Source organism: Carassius carassius, chromosome 39 (assembly GCF_963082965.1).
Source record: "Carassius carassius chromosome 39, fCarCar2.1, whole genome shotgun sequence".
In the NCBI taxonomy this organism is placed as follows: domain Eukaryota; kingdom Metazoa; phylum Chordata; class Actinopteri; order Cypriniformes; family Cyprinidae; genus Carassius; species Carassius carassius.
Genome location: NC_081793.1, coordinates 20,457,769 through 20,472,284, shown reverse-complemented (window position 1 = coordinate 20,472,284; position 14,516 = coordinate 20,457,769). Strand labels below are relative to the sequence as shown.

The 14,516-nt window shown below is 37.3% G+C and overlaps 1 protein-coding gene across 4 annotated transcripts in view; it reads left to right on the top strand.

Annotated features, from left to right (window-relative positions):
* LOC132121593 (vesicle transport through interaction with t-SNAREs homolog 1A-like) overlaps window positions 1-14,516 on the top strand; it is a 130,569-nt gene that overhangs the window by 80,221 nt on the left and 35,832 nt on the right. For 2 of the 4 annotated variants that reach the window (XM_059531151.1, XM_059531150.1), the window contains 2 exons: window positions 3,491-3,561; window positions 7,403-7,464. In XM_059531151.1, coding sequence (XP_059387134.1) covers window positions 3,491-3,561; window positions 7,403-7,464 — 133 coding nt within the window. Of the gene's footprint in view, window positions 1-3,490; window positions 3,562-7,402; window positions 7,476-14,516 lie in introns of all 4 variants that reach the window. The other 2 variants (XM_059531153.1, XM_059531152.1) reach the window with 1 other exon arrangement.

Sequence of the window (14,516 nt, the reverse complement as noted above, 5' to 3'; positions counted from 1 at the left end):
TTGTTTCTGTCTGCCGCCTTCAAAAAGAATAAAACATAGAAATTAGTTTCTTGCAGTTCTGTTGTGGTACACAGAATTTTTCTTGAGTTAAATTCAGTACAGACTGTAAACTCGCAATCACATTCATATGATTTCTTTTTTCCTTTACGGTGACTTCAGAAAAAACGGTGTAGCTGAACCTGTTAACTTAATATATTATGTAAATATAAATTTTATAAAGAAATCCATGTTGACATCTGAAGGATGTACTGTGCTTTATCACAGTCACTTAAAAATATTTTTATCTAATTATATTTTCTTTATCAATGAAGTACGATTTAAATGATGATTGCGATTCTATATTTTTACCCATCCCCTAAGTACTTCAAAATACAACTCGGTGAACTTCACTGAGAAATGCCAGTTTCACAGTTACAACCTTTTTAGATGACCTGCTTAATCATCATTAGATCTGTGGGAAATTAAATTATGACCCCCATAAATAAATAGACAGTTCAATATTGTGTGAAAGAATAACAATAATTTGATAGCACTGGCACAGTTATGCTCTAAAATATCGCAGTGCGAACAGAGATCTCGTCCACAAGTTGTGGTCAGCAATCAGTTAAATAATCTGCATTAAAACCAGCTCATCGGTAATTATTGTGCTGTTATGGATTTTAGTAATATCCTTGTTAAATGGGCCTTGGGGATCTGGATCTTTAACTAGAGCAGGCCTGTGGAAAAGCTTGGAGTCAGGGTCATTTAAATTGTTAATAGGGCCTTAAACGGGGGAAGAATATTTTATATCATTATGAGCACGAAGTGGTGTTCATAAGCATGAAGTCTAGTTATTTATTTATTTAGTTTTTTTCTCTCCCTCTCGTTCCTGAACGCCTGTTTTTCACAGCTACACCCTCAATTTACAGAATGTCAGCTTCCTCATTAAAGCGTGTGATAATTAATTAGCACCTCATTAAGTAGACATGTATCTAAAGTGCTGCATACAAAAGAATAACTGACCATAATTCATTCTACGCTTCAATTATATAGCTTTATTGCACATTGTGACCTGAGATCTGAATGTTATATATCTTGCTGTCAATATTTTGTGTATTGTTGCATATAACAATTAAAATAATATCACTGTTAAAGGGATAGTTCACCCGAAAATTAAAATGTCTTCATTATTTATTAACTCTCATGTTGTTCTAAACCTGGATGTCTTTCTGTATAATGCAAAAAAAGATAATATAATTTTTTTTTTTTTTTGCCATACAATGAAAGTCAGTGTTGTTTTGGACCCCAATGACTTTCATTGTATGCACAAAAACAGTTTGAATATTAGTCTAAATGTTTTTTTCCACAGAAGACAGAACATTTTTAACAAAACGAGAATAAATGATGACAAAATAATTTACATTTTCTGGAGTGAACTATCCCTCAGCAGTGTCTAGTGAAAAGTCGGTGCTTTTTCGTCCCTCTAAAGGCTCATATTTTTTTTCTTCATAGAAAAGGAAGGAAGAGAAATCATGTCGTTTTCCTCTTTCTCACAGAGTGTTTGTTTTTCTCCAGCCAAACTCTCTGCTCAAACCTCTGCCAAATTCTTGTCCAAGTCTCATTACTCTACAAATATATGAATCAAGAAGAGAGACAGATAGATCAGATTATTAGTGAAACATATAGACAGAGACAAACCGATATATCAAGAGAGGATGCGAGCCGTGGAATTGTGGGTTGGTAAAGTTCCTCTCACCCATGGGATGCAGTGTATACATGGCTAATCGTCCAACAGTGTGTGTTTTTGTGTATGTGTGTGTGCTTTTGGAGCTCGTTCTTAATGGCAACATCAATTTGCGGTCCCAAGTCTAAGAGAAATATTTATCTTTGCGCTCAGGCACAGGGGGAAAAGAAACCAGAGTTCATAATGTGTTTTACAGTGTGTTGGCCACAGGAATATTACATTAAATGGAGTTTGGTTTAACAGCTTTTATTCCGTGTTTTCAGTGGCACAAGAAGACATTATGGAACGGTTTTATGCAGTCGGTCAGCCAAACCTCCTTTTTATTGATTTTGTGGAAATTCTTCTATGTACCTGCTCTATATTTCCCTTCATACTTCTTATGAATTTATTTGTATTAACTGCACATTCATTAGAATGAGTGTTAACTTATGTGGACGCCAACGATCGGAGTCAATGGAGATAGTGAAGCATGTGACCCTCGAATAGGAGACTTAACTCTCAGAATATCTCGCTGTCAAGAAAGCGGTTACATTTAGGCTCAAGGCGTCTGAAAAACATGACAGTCAAAGTTTTCAATTGTAACTATTGTGCATAGAATATAGAGCGCTGACAGGAATGTTTCATTTGCACTTGGCCCCCTTCATGCCAATGGTCTCATCAATCATCTGAAGTGATGTATGAGCGAGCGTTTCTGCACGCGTGTGTATTGCATTGTTGCCATTGTGGTACATTCATTTGTTTAAAGGCCCCTTTCGCCCTGGACAGAGACAGATAGCGGTGCTTAATTTTCTTTACACAAGATTTCCACTCACGGCTGGGCGGCAGCTTGTCTCAGGCTCGGAGGCTGGCCACAGTTATGATAGTTATTAATATCTCTATTCGCTCTTTTAATCTGGCCTATCTGTCACATGCGCTGTGACTGCTCCATCTAATCTGAGTATCCTTCAATCTGTCCCCACTCTGATTGGAAATTAATGAAGGCAAGAGACGTGTGTTTAAGTGTCTCCGTCTTTCTCGTTCTCTGTGAACGCAGATGTAGCCCGTTCTTCTGTTCCTTGAGCATCATGCTGACTCTTTGAGAGCTGCACCTGTGTAGTGTAATCCAGTCATGAGTGCGTTGTTTACTCACAATTGTTTGGTGCATTTGAAAGCGTAGCTTTGATCCATGCAAAGATTTTTCACTTCACTTTTTTTTACTCTCTTCTTCTTCAGACTGCTAATGTGGTTTCTACTCGCAGTGGAGAGGGTTTTTGCTGGAGGAAGGGAGGGTGGGATTTTTGTTCTGTTCATTGTTTTTTAGTTGTTTTTTTTACCCTTGATGTGAATATGAGAGTGACCACAGACAGGCTTTTCAGACATTATGTATGGGATGCTTATCTAAGTGTGAGCGTGTAAATGGTTGTACATCTGTGACAGATGAAATGTGTTTGTAAGCAAGCAGCTGAATATTGCATGTGCTGATCAGGCTCGGTCTGATAATGTATGCTGGGATTTGCAAAACATTTAAGACAGCATGTTGGTGACAAGGAGATGTAGTCTGAGATCACCAGACATCAGAAATCAGGGTTGAAACTAGACTTTCACATGAGGCAGGGTATTGCTAGGTTTTTGCTATGGTTATTGACAGGATTTAATGAGATCCTGATATGTACCTCCTAAATTAAATTCTTACTGAAGCGACTAAATTTTCCCTTCAAAAATTAGCCAAACAGCAGTAAATACAACAACAACTTTACATGGCCTGTTTCTCTTCTTATCCTCCTACAGAGCAAGTGGGACAGGAGATCCTCACCAACCTGCACAGTGATCGCGAGAAGATCCAGAGATCCCGCGACCGGGTGAGTTTACACCCACAAACACACTCCTTAGACGGTCCTCCGGAAGCAACACTCATTCAGAACAGAAACATACATGCTTTTCTCACTAAGCAATTAAACAGGCTTACAAATACTTGACTGGATCAGATCTTGGCTCTTTGGGATGACACAAAGTCCCTTAGATCAGACACTTGACAAGAGAACAGGAGCGCACTCAAGTGCAGGCAGTTAGCACCTGCTCGCACCTCTCATACATTAGCACAGCGGGCCTTCTGGAATGATTGATTGAATGTACAGAACACAGAATGTTTGACTCAGAGCACAGCACCAATAAGAAGCCTTTGAAGTTGTCCCATCTCATGTGGTGAGATCACGCATGATGCAAGACTGTCTAAAACGGGCTTTGCTGGACAACACAAATGCCTCCGGACAGAAAAAGTATTTGTTCTCCGTTCTTCCGGGCTGCTATAACTCTGCAAGTCTTTCCGCTACATGTGAGATTTTGCTGGACGGTTGTCACGAAAGGGACTGTTGATTACAGACTGGTGTAGACTACATTACACAAGATACTTTTTATGAAATATAGATTTACAGTGGACTCAAAAATATATTTGGACACTTAAACTACATTTAAGAATGTATGTATTAATAATTAATATATTAAGAATTCTACTAAATTACGCTCCTTTTCATAGAACTAACTTCACTATTCTGTGCCATATTTTAGTTTTCTAGCTATTTTTACCTTTTTATTAATTAAGGGTAAAGATAACCTTTAGTAGATGTAGATATAGGTGCCCTAGAAGAACTGCATTTCTATATTTTAATAATTTATAATCTAATAGGCTCTTTTTTGTGTCTTTTTTTATGGTCTTATAGTATATTTTGTATCTTGTTCAATGGCATTCATATATTTTTACGTGTAACATATATATATATATATGTATGTGTGTGTGTATATATATGTTTATATATACATATATATAGATAGATAGATCGGTGTGTGTGTGTGTGTGTGATGTAAAATCACATATATATGAGTGATTTTAATGTGATTTTATATATACATATTAATTATTTTTATAAAGTATATATCTGTAATTTAAAAAAAAAAATTGTATTGGAAAAATCTTTTTTTTTTATACGAATATCGATACAGCTTTTTTACCCAGCCGTATCGATATTCTTCCGAGCAATATAGACATAAGTATGTCACGTGGTAAGATTAAAAGGTGTTGATATAGAGGACTGTTTGTGAGCTTTTTTTGAGTGTCACTCCTCCTACCAGGTATCAAATGGCTTTCTTTCTACATGCTCTCTTTTTACTTCCCCCTCCTTACGTCAACCTTTATTTGTTACTTTATCCTCTGCATGTATAATCGTTTTTACCTTTTCATATCTCAGTCTATCCCTCCTATTTTGTTTGTTCCTGCCATGTCTGCTGTCATAGTCTTACTTCTCTCTCTTTTTCTCACCCTCTCTTTCTTTCGAGAAGACTGGTATAAAGAGCTCAGTCAGGGGCCTCTCTGATGGCTTCTTATGAAGGATGCTTAAAGATCACAACATGGCAGTTGGGCAGGCAGCTCATTTCAAAGGAAATAAAACATTTCCTTTCAAAGGTCTGCTGTCTATGGAGAATAGCTCTCCTTCCCCGGAGCCCTAACTGGCCCTCACACTTTAAAGACATTTTGCCAGGCAGGAGAAATGGAGAGGAGAAAAGAAAAGAAAGCATGATACGAAGACATTAGATTGAAAGAGCAATAAACTGCTTTTTGAGTGAAGGAAACAGCACATAAAAGAGTTTTTGGAGGGTCTCTTAATAATCAGTTCACTCAGTCTCTTTCAAACAGATGCAGACAAACACTAAAAGAGATGTAGTGCCTTGCAAGCACCACTATTACTATTGCTCATCCTCAGTGTATATGAACAGGCCTCTAACACTTAGACAAATAAATTATCCTGCACCAACTTGGAAAAATCCCATTTAAGGTATGTTTTAAATTCAAAGTTTGGTATCTCTGTTCTGAAATGGGGACTAAATTGTTACATTTTGTCTTGCAAAAGTCACATGGGAACAAACTGCTGCTCCATTGGTCAGAATGTTTTCATGTCTTTTATATATTTAAGTGTTTAGCTCAAAGTTGTATTTCTGAATGTCAAGGTGGTTGGATGTCCAAGTTGGATGTTTTGCATGATAAACGTTAAAAGGGGGGTAGTTTTCTTTTAATATTTTGGTTTCTTTGTTCCGAAACAGTGACTAAATTGTTATAGCGTTGCATTTTGTTCTGAAATTTGATTTATAATGTAATATTTCAAAAAGATATACAAATTTGTCACATGGGAACAAACTGCCGCCTCATTGGTCAGATTGTGTGCCATTTATATTACAATGATTAGCTTAAAGCAGCATTTCCAAATGTCAAGATGGTTCTGACACTCTGATGTTTTTTGCATGGTAGACATTAAATACAAAATAAAGTTCTGGTCATTTTCATAGTCTGTTTTTCTTTGATCTTCCTGGCTTGGTTAGCTTTGACAAGGCAACGTTTCAAAACGGACTAAAAATGTTAATAAAAGTCACATGTGTGCAAACTGCGCCCTCATTGGTCCAAATGTTTCTGCATCACGTGTTCCTGTTTTTACTTATAGTGGCTTTTTTCAAATGTCGAGATTTCTATATATCAATTTGAGAACAAAAGATCACAAGATTATAAGAGTCAAATTTTGATTATGAATACCGTGACCAATTTTCATAAAGTGTAAATATTTAGGCTTATAATGTTTTTTAAATTGGAAATATTCCTGTTTCTGGTTATGCTACGATTGTTGTACATTGTATTTTTCTTTATTTGGGTTTTGGTCTGCGTGACTGTGGCACTTTTAACTCTTTCCAATTAAATTCAGGCATTGAATCAAGCTACTGGGAATCATCTTACCAAGACCATTTACTGTACTAGTCTGTAATCAGACTCTGCTCTAGAGCTGCTGTACTGGTAATCTCTTTTGTTGTGGGTCTTGTTTTGGGTTCCTAATTCACAGAGAGCTCCACCATGTGTTTTTGTGTTGGCACAACTCTGACCTGAGAGAGAAAGAGAGAGGGATTTTGAGAAAAGCCGAGGGAGCTCTCGTGGGACAGATCTATCATTGAGAGAGACATCAGGCAGCTCTTGGGCTGTTGGTGGTGCCAGAACCCAAACCCGCCTAAAACCACATCTGTCCCTGAGCCTGCCCGCTAACACACACACACACACACACACACACACACACACACACACACACACACACACACACACACACACACACACACACACACACACACACACACACACACACACACACACACACACACACACACACACACACACACATACATATACACATACACATGTCCCTGCTGACTGAGAGGACAGAGAAGGAGGCTTTCTCAAGGAGGCCAGCCAGAATCACAGTTCTAACTGCTGCCAGAGCTCTGGCTTCACTTCCATAGCAATGTCAGCATTCCTAAACACACACACACACACACATATCTCCAGATGGATAGCCTTTACTTATGCCTCCCCCTATATATTGAAACATGCACTACCAGTCAAATATTTTGAAATAATGATCATTTCTAAAGGATCATGTGACACAAAAGAATAGAGCAATCCAAACTTTTGACTTGTAGTGTATATAAACTTAAAAGAGAAAGAATGTGTAGCAGCAGACAGACATGAAAGGAAGTAAAAACTGGATGAATAACAGTTAATTTTGTAGCTATAGACAAACTAAAGTCTATAATCATTTTAAGCCTATTTTTATAGCACAAATTTCGCATGACCTCTAACGTGGACATTCTCTTTTCATTTTCATTTCCCCACAGCTGAGAGAAACGGACGCTAACTTGGGCAAAAGCTCTCGGATCCTGACCAGCATGCTGAGAAGGTAAGAGGAAGGTAGGGACCGTTTCTGATACCTCTATGGATGCGGCCCTATACCCATCCACTGCATGAACACTGAACTTACACACTTATTGTTATGCACTGCGATTGCACAGTATTAATATATGTGGTGTTGTAATTAGTAATTCAGTAAAATCTAAATGCCCTGAACACCCCACTTCCTCTCAATACATTGTTGTATGTGAATGAACATATTGTAGCAGATCAGTTTTAGTCATTATTTGACTTCCATTGAATCTGCACATACACATTTTATTTTTCTATTATGTGGGAAAATGTTGAATTCTGGTTTTAAAAAATATAGCATTCCCATAGAAACTCCCATAGGCCTTCATAATTATGCTTTAAACTTTTCAGTTGTGCATTCTCTTTTTTTGTCATTTTCATATAGGTTTTAAAAATGCACTATATTTGTATTATAATTGTTATTATTATTCTTTTATTCTTTTTTTATGTTGAACTTTCAAAACAATATAGTAAATCTACACTGTCATTCTGGGTTTGAGGTCTGTAGGATTTTTCACATAAAAACAAAAAAACAGAAGTCTCTTAAGCACACCAGGGCTTTATTAATTTGGTCAAACATACAGTAAAAATGGGAATATTGTGAAATGTTATAACAATATTAAATAAAATATTACAATTTTAAGCTATCAATACATCAGTATTTAAGTCACTTTATCCTTCAGAAAGCATCTTAATATACTGTAAAAAAAAAAATTGTAATAAAAATAGACTTTTTTAAATAGTCTTTTGTCTTTCACTGTACAAGTCTTAAGTGTTACTTTTGATTAATGCATCTTTGCTGAATAAAAGTATTAATTTATAAGTATATATTTATTTTTCTCAAAAATCTTTTAAATGGTTTTGTGTGTGTGTGTGTGTGTGTGTGTGTGTGTGTGTGTGTGTGTGTTACTTACAGTATAGTGTGTGTGTACATTTTTTTTCATCAGCATTTATCAATATAATTGAATGAATCACGTATGTTCAGATTCAGAGTTCTGCCTTCTACAGGCACAGATTCCATGTGTTTTTTCAACTCTTTTTGTCTTCTGCCCTAAAGCAGATCTAGTGTTCCTCCCACTATTCTGTCTAGTATCAGCTTTAAACAGCAGAACTCATCATTCATATCAGCAGGCTGATGAGATATTGGCTTTTTTCCTTGTGTGGTAGATGTGAGATAACTGTAGCTATGCACAGCTGCTCTCTTTCTCTCTCTCTCTATATATATCTCTCTCTATTCCACTTACTGTTGTTTTCTCTGCCAGCCTCATATCTCTCTCCTTCACTCACACACAATTCAGTTAAACGTCTGTCACATCTCCATTTTATAAAGTGCCTATGCACCCTTTCCTGAACCGTGACGACAAGGTTTTGTTTCTTTTTTTTTCTTCTTTTTTTTGATTAAGAGTAATATGTAAATGACACCAGCTAAATTTAAAACCCCGGGGCCAGGAAGGAAGTGCCAATTGAAATAGATGCTTCAGTGGTCGTAGACAATCAGGACGTGTGCGGCGAGCGAGAGGGAGAGGAGGAGAGACACAGAGAGAGAAAGCAAGATGCCGGGGACGCAGACTGTAACCGATATTTCTGCATACGTCTCCATTTTGTCAAGACTCATTAGAGGGGCCGCGGCCGCAGAGTGTCACAGAAGCTGTCCAGAAATCATTCATCATCCTCCATTCCTTCCCACCTCCCTCTGTCTCTCTCTTATTCCATCTAAGTAAATAACACGCACTTATTTCAATATTATCATATTAATGTTAAAGTTCAGCTGTCATCTAATGGGAAGACTAAATCAGACGTAGCATTTAAGCAATGTAGTGCTGCAGTGAGGCCGGCTCAAATCAAGATTTATGAGCTTTTTCCACACACGGTGTCACCCTTCAGCTCACTGCCTTTCTACATAAAGGCCCAACGCACCCCCGTTCTTCCCGTCTGCCTAGTAAGGCCTTCTCTCTCTTCCTCTAGATCTCTCTTCCTAACTAGGTTTTGCCTTTCTGTTTGAAAAAGAGCAAATAAAGCCTTCCTACATATTAAATTTGTATTGCATCTCAAAGCCATTTGCACCAGAAAAGTAGCAAAGACAACAAATAGATGTTTTTGGTTTACTCTTTTTTTTTTTCTGGTGTGTTTTTTTGTCTTTCATAAATTTTCCTGGATTTTTTTTTTTTACGTAATTGCATGCTTGCTTAATCTTTGGACATTTGATTAATAGCTTAATATATAATATATTACTCTTACTACATCACATATTACTTCTTTGGTTTTAGCCCCTAACCAGTGTTACATTGTTACAGTGTTTTATTCATATTTTTAATTAACATTTAAATTTTAGTTTAGGTTTAGTTTAAGGTCTGTTATTTTACTTATGTGTTTTGGTCATTTTTATTAGTATTTTATTAGTTATTTTATTAGTACTATTCCCATTTAGCTTTAATGCATATTTATTACAGTTTTAGCTTTAGAAATTGTAGAAATGAAAGTTTAACATCTAATATGTATATTTATTTCAGCTTTCATTTAATGTCAATCATTTTTAATATTTTTTAGATTTATCTTTAGTTAGTAAGAACAGCACTGACCCTAATCTTGCATATTAAATTTTGCTGTGTCCCAAGGCAAGATGCCCTAAATTATGAGGATTGATGTGGAAAGGTGAAATATTACTTGTCAGAGTGATCAGAGCTCAGTTTTTTGATTGGCTGATGATAAAACAACCAAAAAATCCCATAGAGTTATACTGAAAGATGTACCAGAATATCATAGGGACTTCAGAGGACCGTCTATTAACTTGCAAATCTCCACCTAGCAACCATCCAGAACCTTAGCAACCACTTAGCAATAACTAAGTTATGTATGATATTATATCCTTTTCTTTTTTATAGGTACTCAGTTTGGTGCCTGAAATGAAAATTCATGAAAATATCTTAATTCATTTACATACTTTAATTTAGATTAATTATAGAGGCTAAAAATGTTAAAATTAAACATTTGCATGTGTTTGTTTTTAATTAGCAAGTTAACAACTTTACCTTAATAACTTTGCTTAACGTAACTGTTGAGACAAGCTTTTTTAATAAATAAGTGTGTGTGTGTGTGTGTGTGTGTGTGTGTGTGTGTGTGCGTGTGTGCGTGTGTGTGTGTGTGTGTGTGTGTGTGGTGTGTGTGTGTGTGTGTGTGTGTGTGTGTGTGTGAGAGAGAGAGAGAGAGAGAGAGAGAAAGCCTGGACCACAAAACCAGTCTTAAGTGTCTTTTTTTTTAATTGAGATTTAAACATTATCTGAACACTGAATAAATGAGCTTTTTAAGATATATGGTTTGTTATGATTAGACAATATTTGGTCAACATATAAATATTATAGTTTTGTTAAGGACAGGTTATCACAATAATGCTTTTTGTTGTTGTTTTTTAATTAGGCTTTGAAGAAGAGGAATAAGATCTTTCATGACAGCAACAAGTTTTGTACAAGCAGCACTCATTTTCTTCATACAATGTAAAAATATGCTTTTTAAAAATCTGCAGTGTCATTTCTCAGGGTCAATGGCTTTTGGATTTGTGTTTTTCTCAAATGGCTGTACAGTATGATTTAATTATTTGCTTGCGCTGGGCACAGATGTGAGGGTAATTCAAATGAAAGCGAGGTGATCTTGACTGCCTGCAGTGCTGCGTATCCTGATTATCTGCGTTGGCCTTTGTACACACACTTACTTACTCCAGGTTGTGTTTGTCATGGTGAGGTTCACAGGCTCTCAGCTGTGAGTTGAGGACAGAGCATTAGCCTGCTGAGATAAATATTGTTGTAAGATGGAGACAGAGAGACCCGCGCTGCACCAGATGTTTACCCTGAGTGGAGAGCACTGTGTGGGTGAGGACGACTCCAAATATGTGTACTCCGTGATACTTCCGCTCAGAGGACACTGCATGCATTTTGAGCACAGCTCCTGTTCTCATCCCAGACTTTCCAGAGTTCAAACAATTCTGTTTATAATACACTGGTATCAAATAAGTGATGCGTATCCCAAAAGGTATTTAACAGAGGGATTTAACAGTGGCACATCTCTGATAGTCTGGTAATTCAGCCCTTAATCAAAGTAAACTCATATCATGACAGACAAAGCAGTTTTATTTTCTCAATCCTCTTGTTCTCTCTTTCTCCCTAAGCACTAAGACTACTGAGCTGGGCCGTCTCATGCTCCAGCTCACACTAAATTATTAATGGTCAGCTTCAGAAACTCCCAAGGGCTTTAATTATATTGCCATGGTCATACTCATCTCATTAACTTTTAATGGTGATGCCCGCTTAAAGAAATCATAATATTATTAAAGAATAATCATACCAATTAAAACATTTGCCTTGATGACGGATTGTTTAATACACAAGTTACTGGACTCAATTGAGCTTTCAAAGCAGCCTGGGAGGAGGGCTGAAGCTGCATGAGCAATGTGACCTTGCATTAGAAGTTCTTAGACATACAAACTTACAATTGAAAGTAGTTTGGTAGTTTTGTATGCATTAATAAGATTTGAAACTGAAAACAGGTCCTTTCTAGTGCTGACAGTTTCTGCACTGGATCCGTACCTGTATTGATGTTTTAAAGAGATAGTTCACCAACAGCCCCATCTTGGGTGCATTTATACCAGTTTTTTATGTTTTTTTTTAAGTGCAATCATGTTTTTAGTTCACCCAAAAATAAAAATTCTGCTATCATTTGCTCCCCCTGATCATTTCAAACCATTATGACTTTCTTTCTGTGGAACACAAAATAAGGTATTTTGAACAATGTTAGAAACAAAGCAGTTTTTTGTGAACAAAATAACAAACAAATATTATGTTCAACAGAAGAAATCAATTTTATAGCTTTGAGACGATATGAAAGGGAGTAAATAATGACAGAATCTTCATTTTTAGGTGAACTATATTTTTTAAATGCACCTTAAGGTCAGGTCTAAAGAGAGCCATTGTTTCATTTTAGAATAATATATTTTGTGCAGACTTTGTGAAAGGGTCTTTAACCTCAAAATGGTTGCGATGGTGTCCTAATGGCTTCAGAGCTAGAGTATGGTTAAAGGCCTCCTGCAGATGTGGACAGAGAGCTAGAGAGCAAGATACCAGGGGTAGTGTTGGGATCACTGCCCAGCGCAGAGCTCCTGATCAGCCTTCCTTGCCTTCCACGGAGACCAGGGGCCTGATACTGCATGCTGGTGGTCGAGTCAGTCACCAGGCAGATCAAAACGTCAAACCCCTGGGTGGACCTCCCTTTGAAATGGGAATGGGGCAGACATATCAGACAGAAAACATAACCAAGCCCCGTACCGCAGAACAGCTTCATATTCATGGCCCAGCTTAGAGGAGCCAGGCCTCGATCTTCTGAAGAAGACCACAGTACAGCTGGACACTGATGAAGACATCAGGTCCTTTGCGTCTCAGGGTGTGAACATGCACACTTACCTTGGGTATTGTGCGTTAATGTGCAAACAACAGGAGTGCCCCCCCCCTTATTAAATATTCATATTCACAACGCATTACGTGTGAAGCAGAGTAGCTCCGACTTTGTACATCCTGAACAGCTGTAACACTTCTCTGTCACTAAGCGCTCTGATCCCAGCAGCGATTAGATCAGTAGACATGGTATTGTGAGAGGTGAGCCACAGTGTCACCTCTCTCTCTTTCTTGATTTTTCTCTCCATCTCCCTTTGTTTCGACTTTCTGAGAGTCATCATCAGCGTGATAACAGACGAGAGAGCAGGGGAGGGAGGGCGAATGTGGCTGTATTCTGGTGTTTGCCAGTCCCATTAAACAGACATTTGCAAACAATGTCAAGAGGGAGGAGATCAAAGCGTGAACCCCAGAAAAGCGGGAGCTCTGATGTCCTGAAGATCTCCAAATTTAGACTTCCACCGTATTGGCTCCCAGTTCCTTTCCCAGCTTGGAATATTAACGACGTGCTATGTAGGTCATATAATTAATGTGATTCAGGAGCACCAGTGGGCTGTTGAGGGATGCAAATAGAAAGAGTCTTGGGGGCCCTCTTGAAGTCTTGTTATGAAGTTGAACAAAAAGATTTGATATTATTTTTAATTGGAGCTGAAAGATATAACAAATTATAGTTCAGTGTGTGTTTTCCCTCTTCTCGCTTGCCTTTTATTCTTTTATTTATTTGGCTTCTCCCTCGTTCTGCAAAGAGAGGGGAAAAGCCTCGTTAAGATGCTGGAGCCGAGGGAGCAGGGTGGAGAAGTGACGGGGGCACGGCTCTCTTTCTCCCACACATAAACTCCCAGTCTTGCAAACAAACTCTTACCACCAGTTTGGCGTATAGTTTTGCTCAAGTATGAAATTCTTTGACATCGAGATCTGCTGTCAAAATCATAATGAAAGGCTGATATAGGCTTAAGGAAGTACAAAGCTTGTGTGGCAAAGTCGTAATCTTACCAATTGTACAAGTGAGGTGTGTTTGCCTTTCCAGACTAACCTTTATAAGAAGTGCTGATATTCTTTTTCTACTTTTAAAAGTCGTTTACACCAAACATGATAACTGTAATTATAACTATGAAGTTTCAATAATAATTATAATTATGAGAATAGGGAAGTCCACATCACATCTCTATTGATAATGACATTGTTATAATGACAATTTGTGTCTTTGTTGAAACATATTTGGAAAAATCACATAATTTACTCACTGCAGTGAATGGGTGCCGTCAGAATGAGAATCCAAACAGCTGATTCAGACTTTTTCACTGGAGAAAGCAATATTATGGATAGAGGACTCACTCAACATTTCACTTCACAAGATGTTAATTGATGTTTAGTTGTATAGATTACTTCCGGATTATTGTGAGGTTTTAATCAGCTGTTTGAACTCCCATTCTGACAGCAGCCATTAATTACAGAAGATCCATTGGTGAGCAAGTAATGTTTTGCTAATTTTCTTCAAATCGATTAAGAAATAAACTAATTTACTGTAAATCTCCATCTGAGTATTAATTTTTGGGTGAACTGTTCCTTGAAATAGCTTGAGCATTTAAAGCAA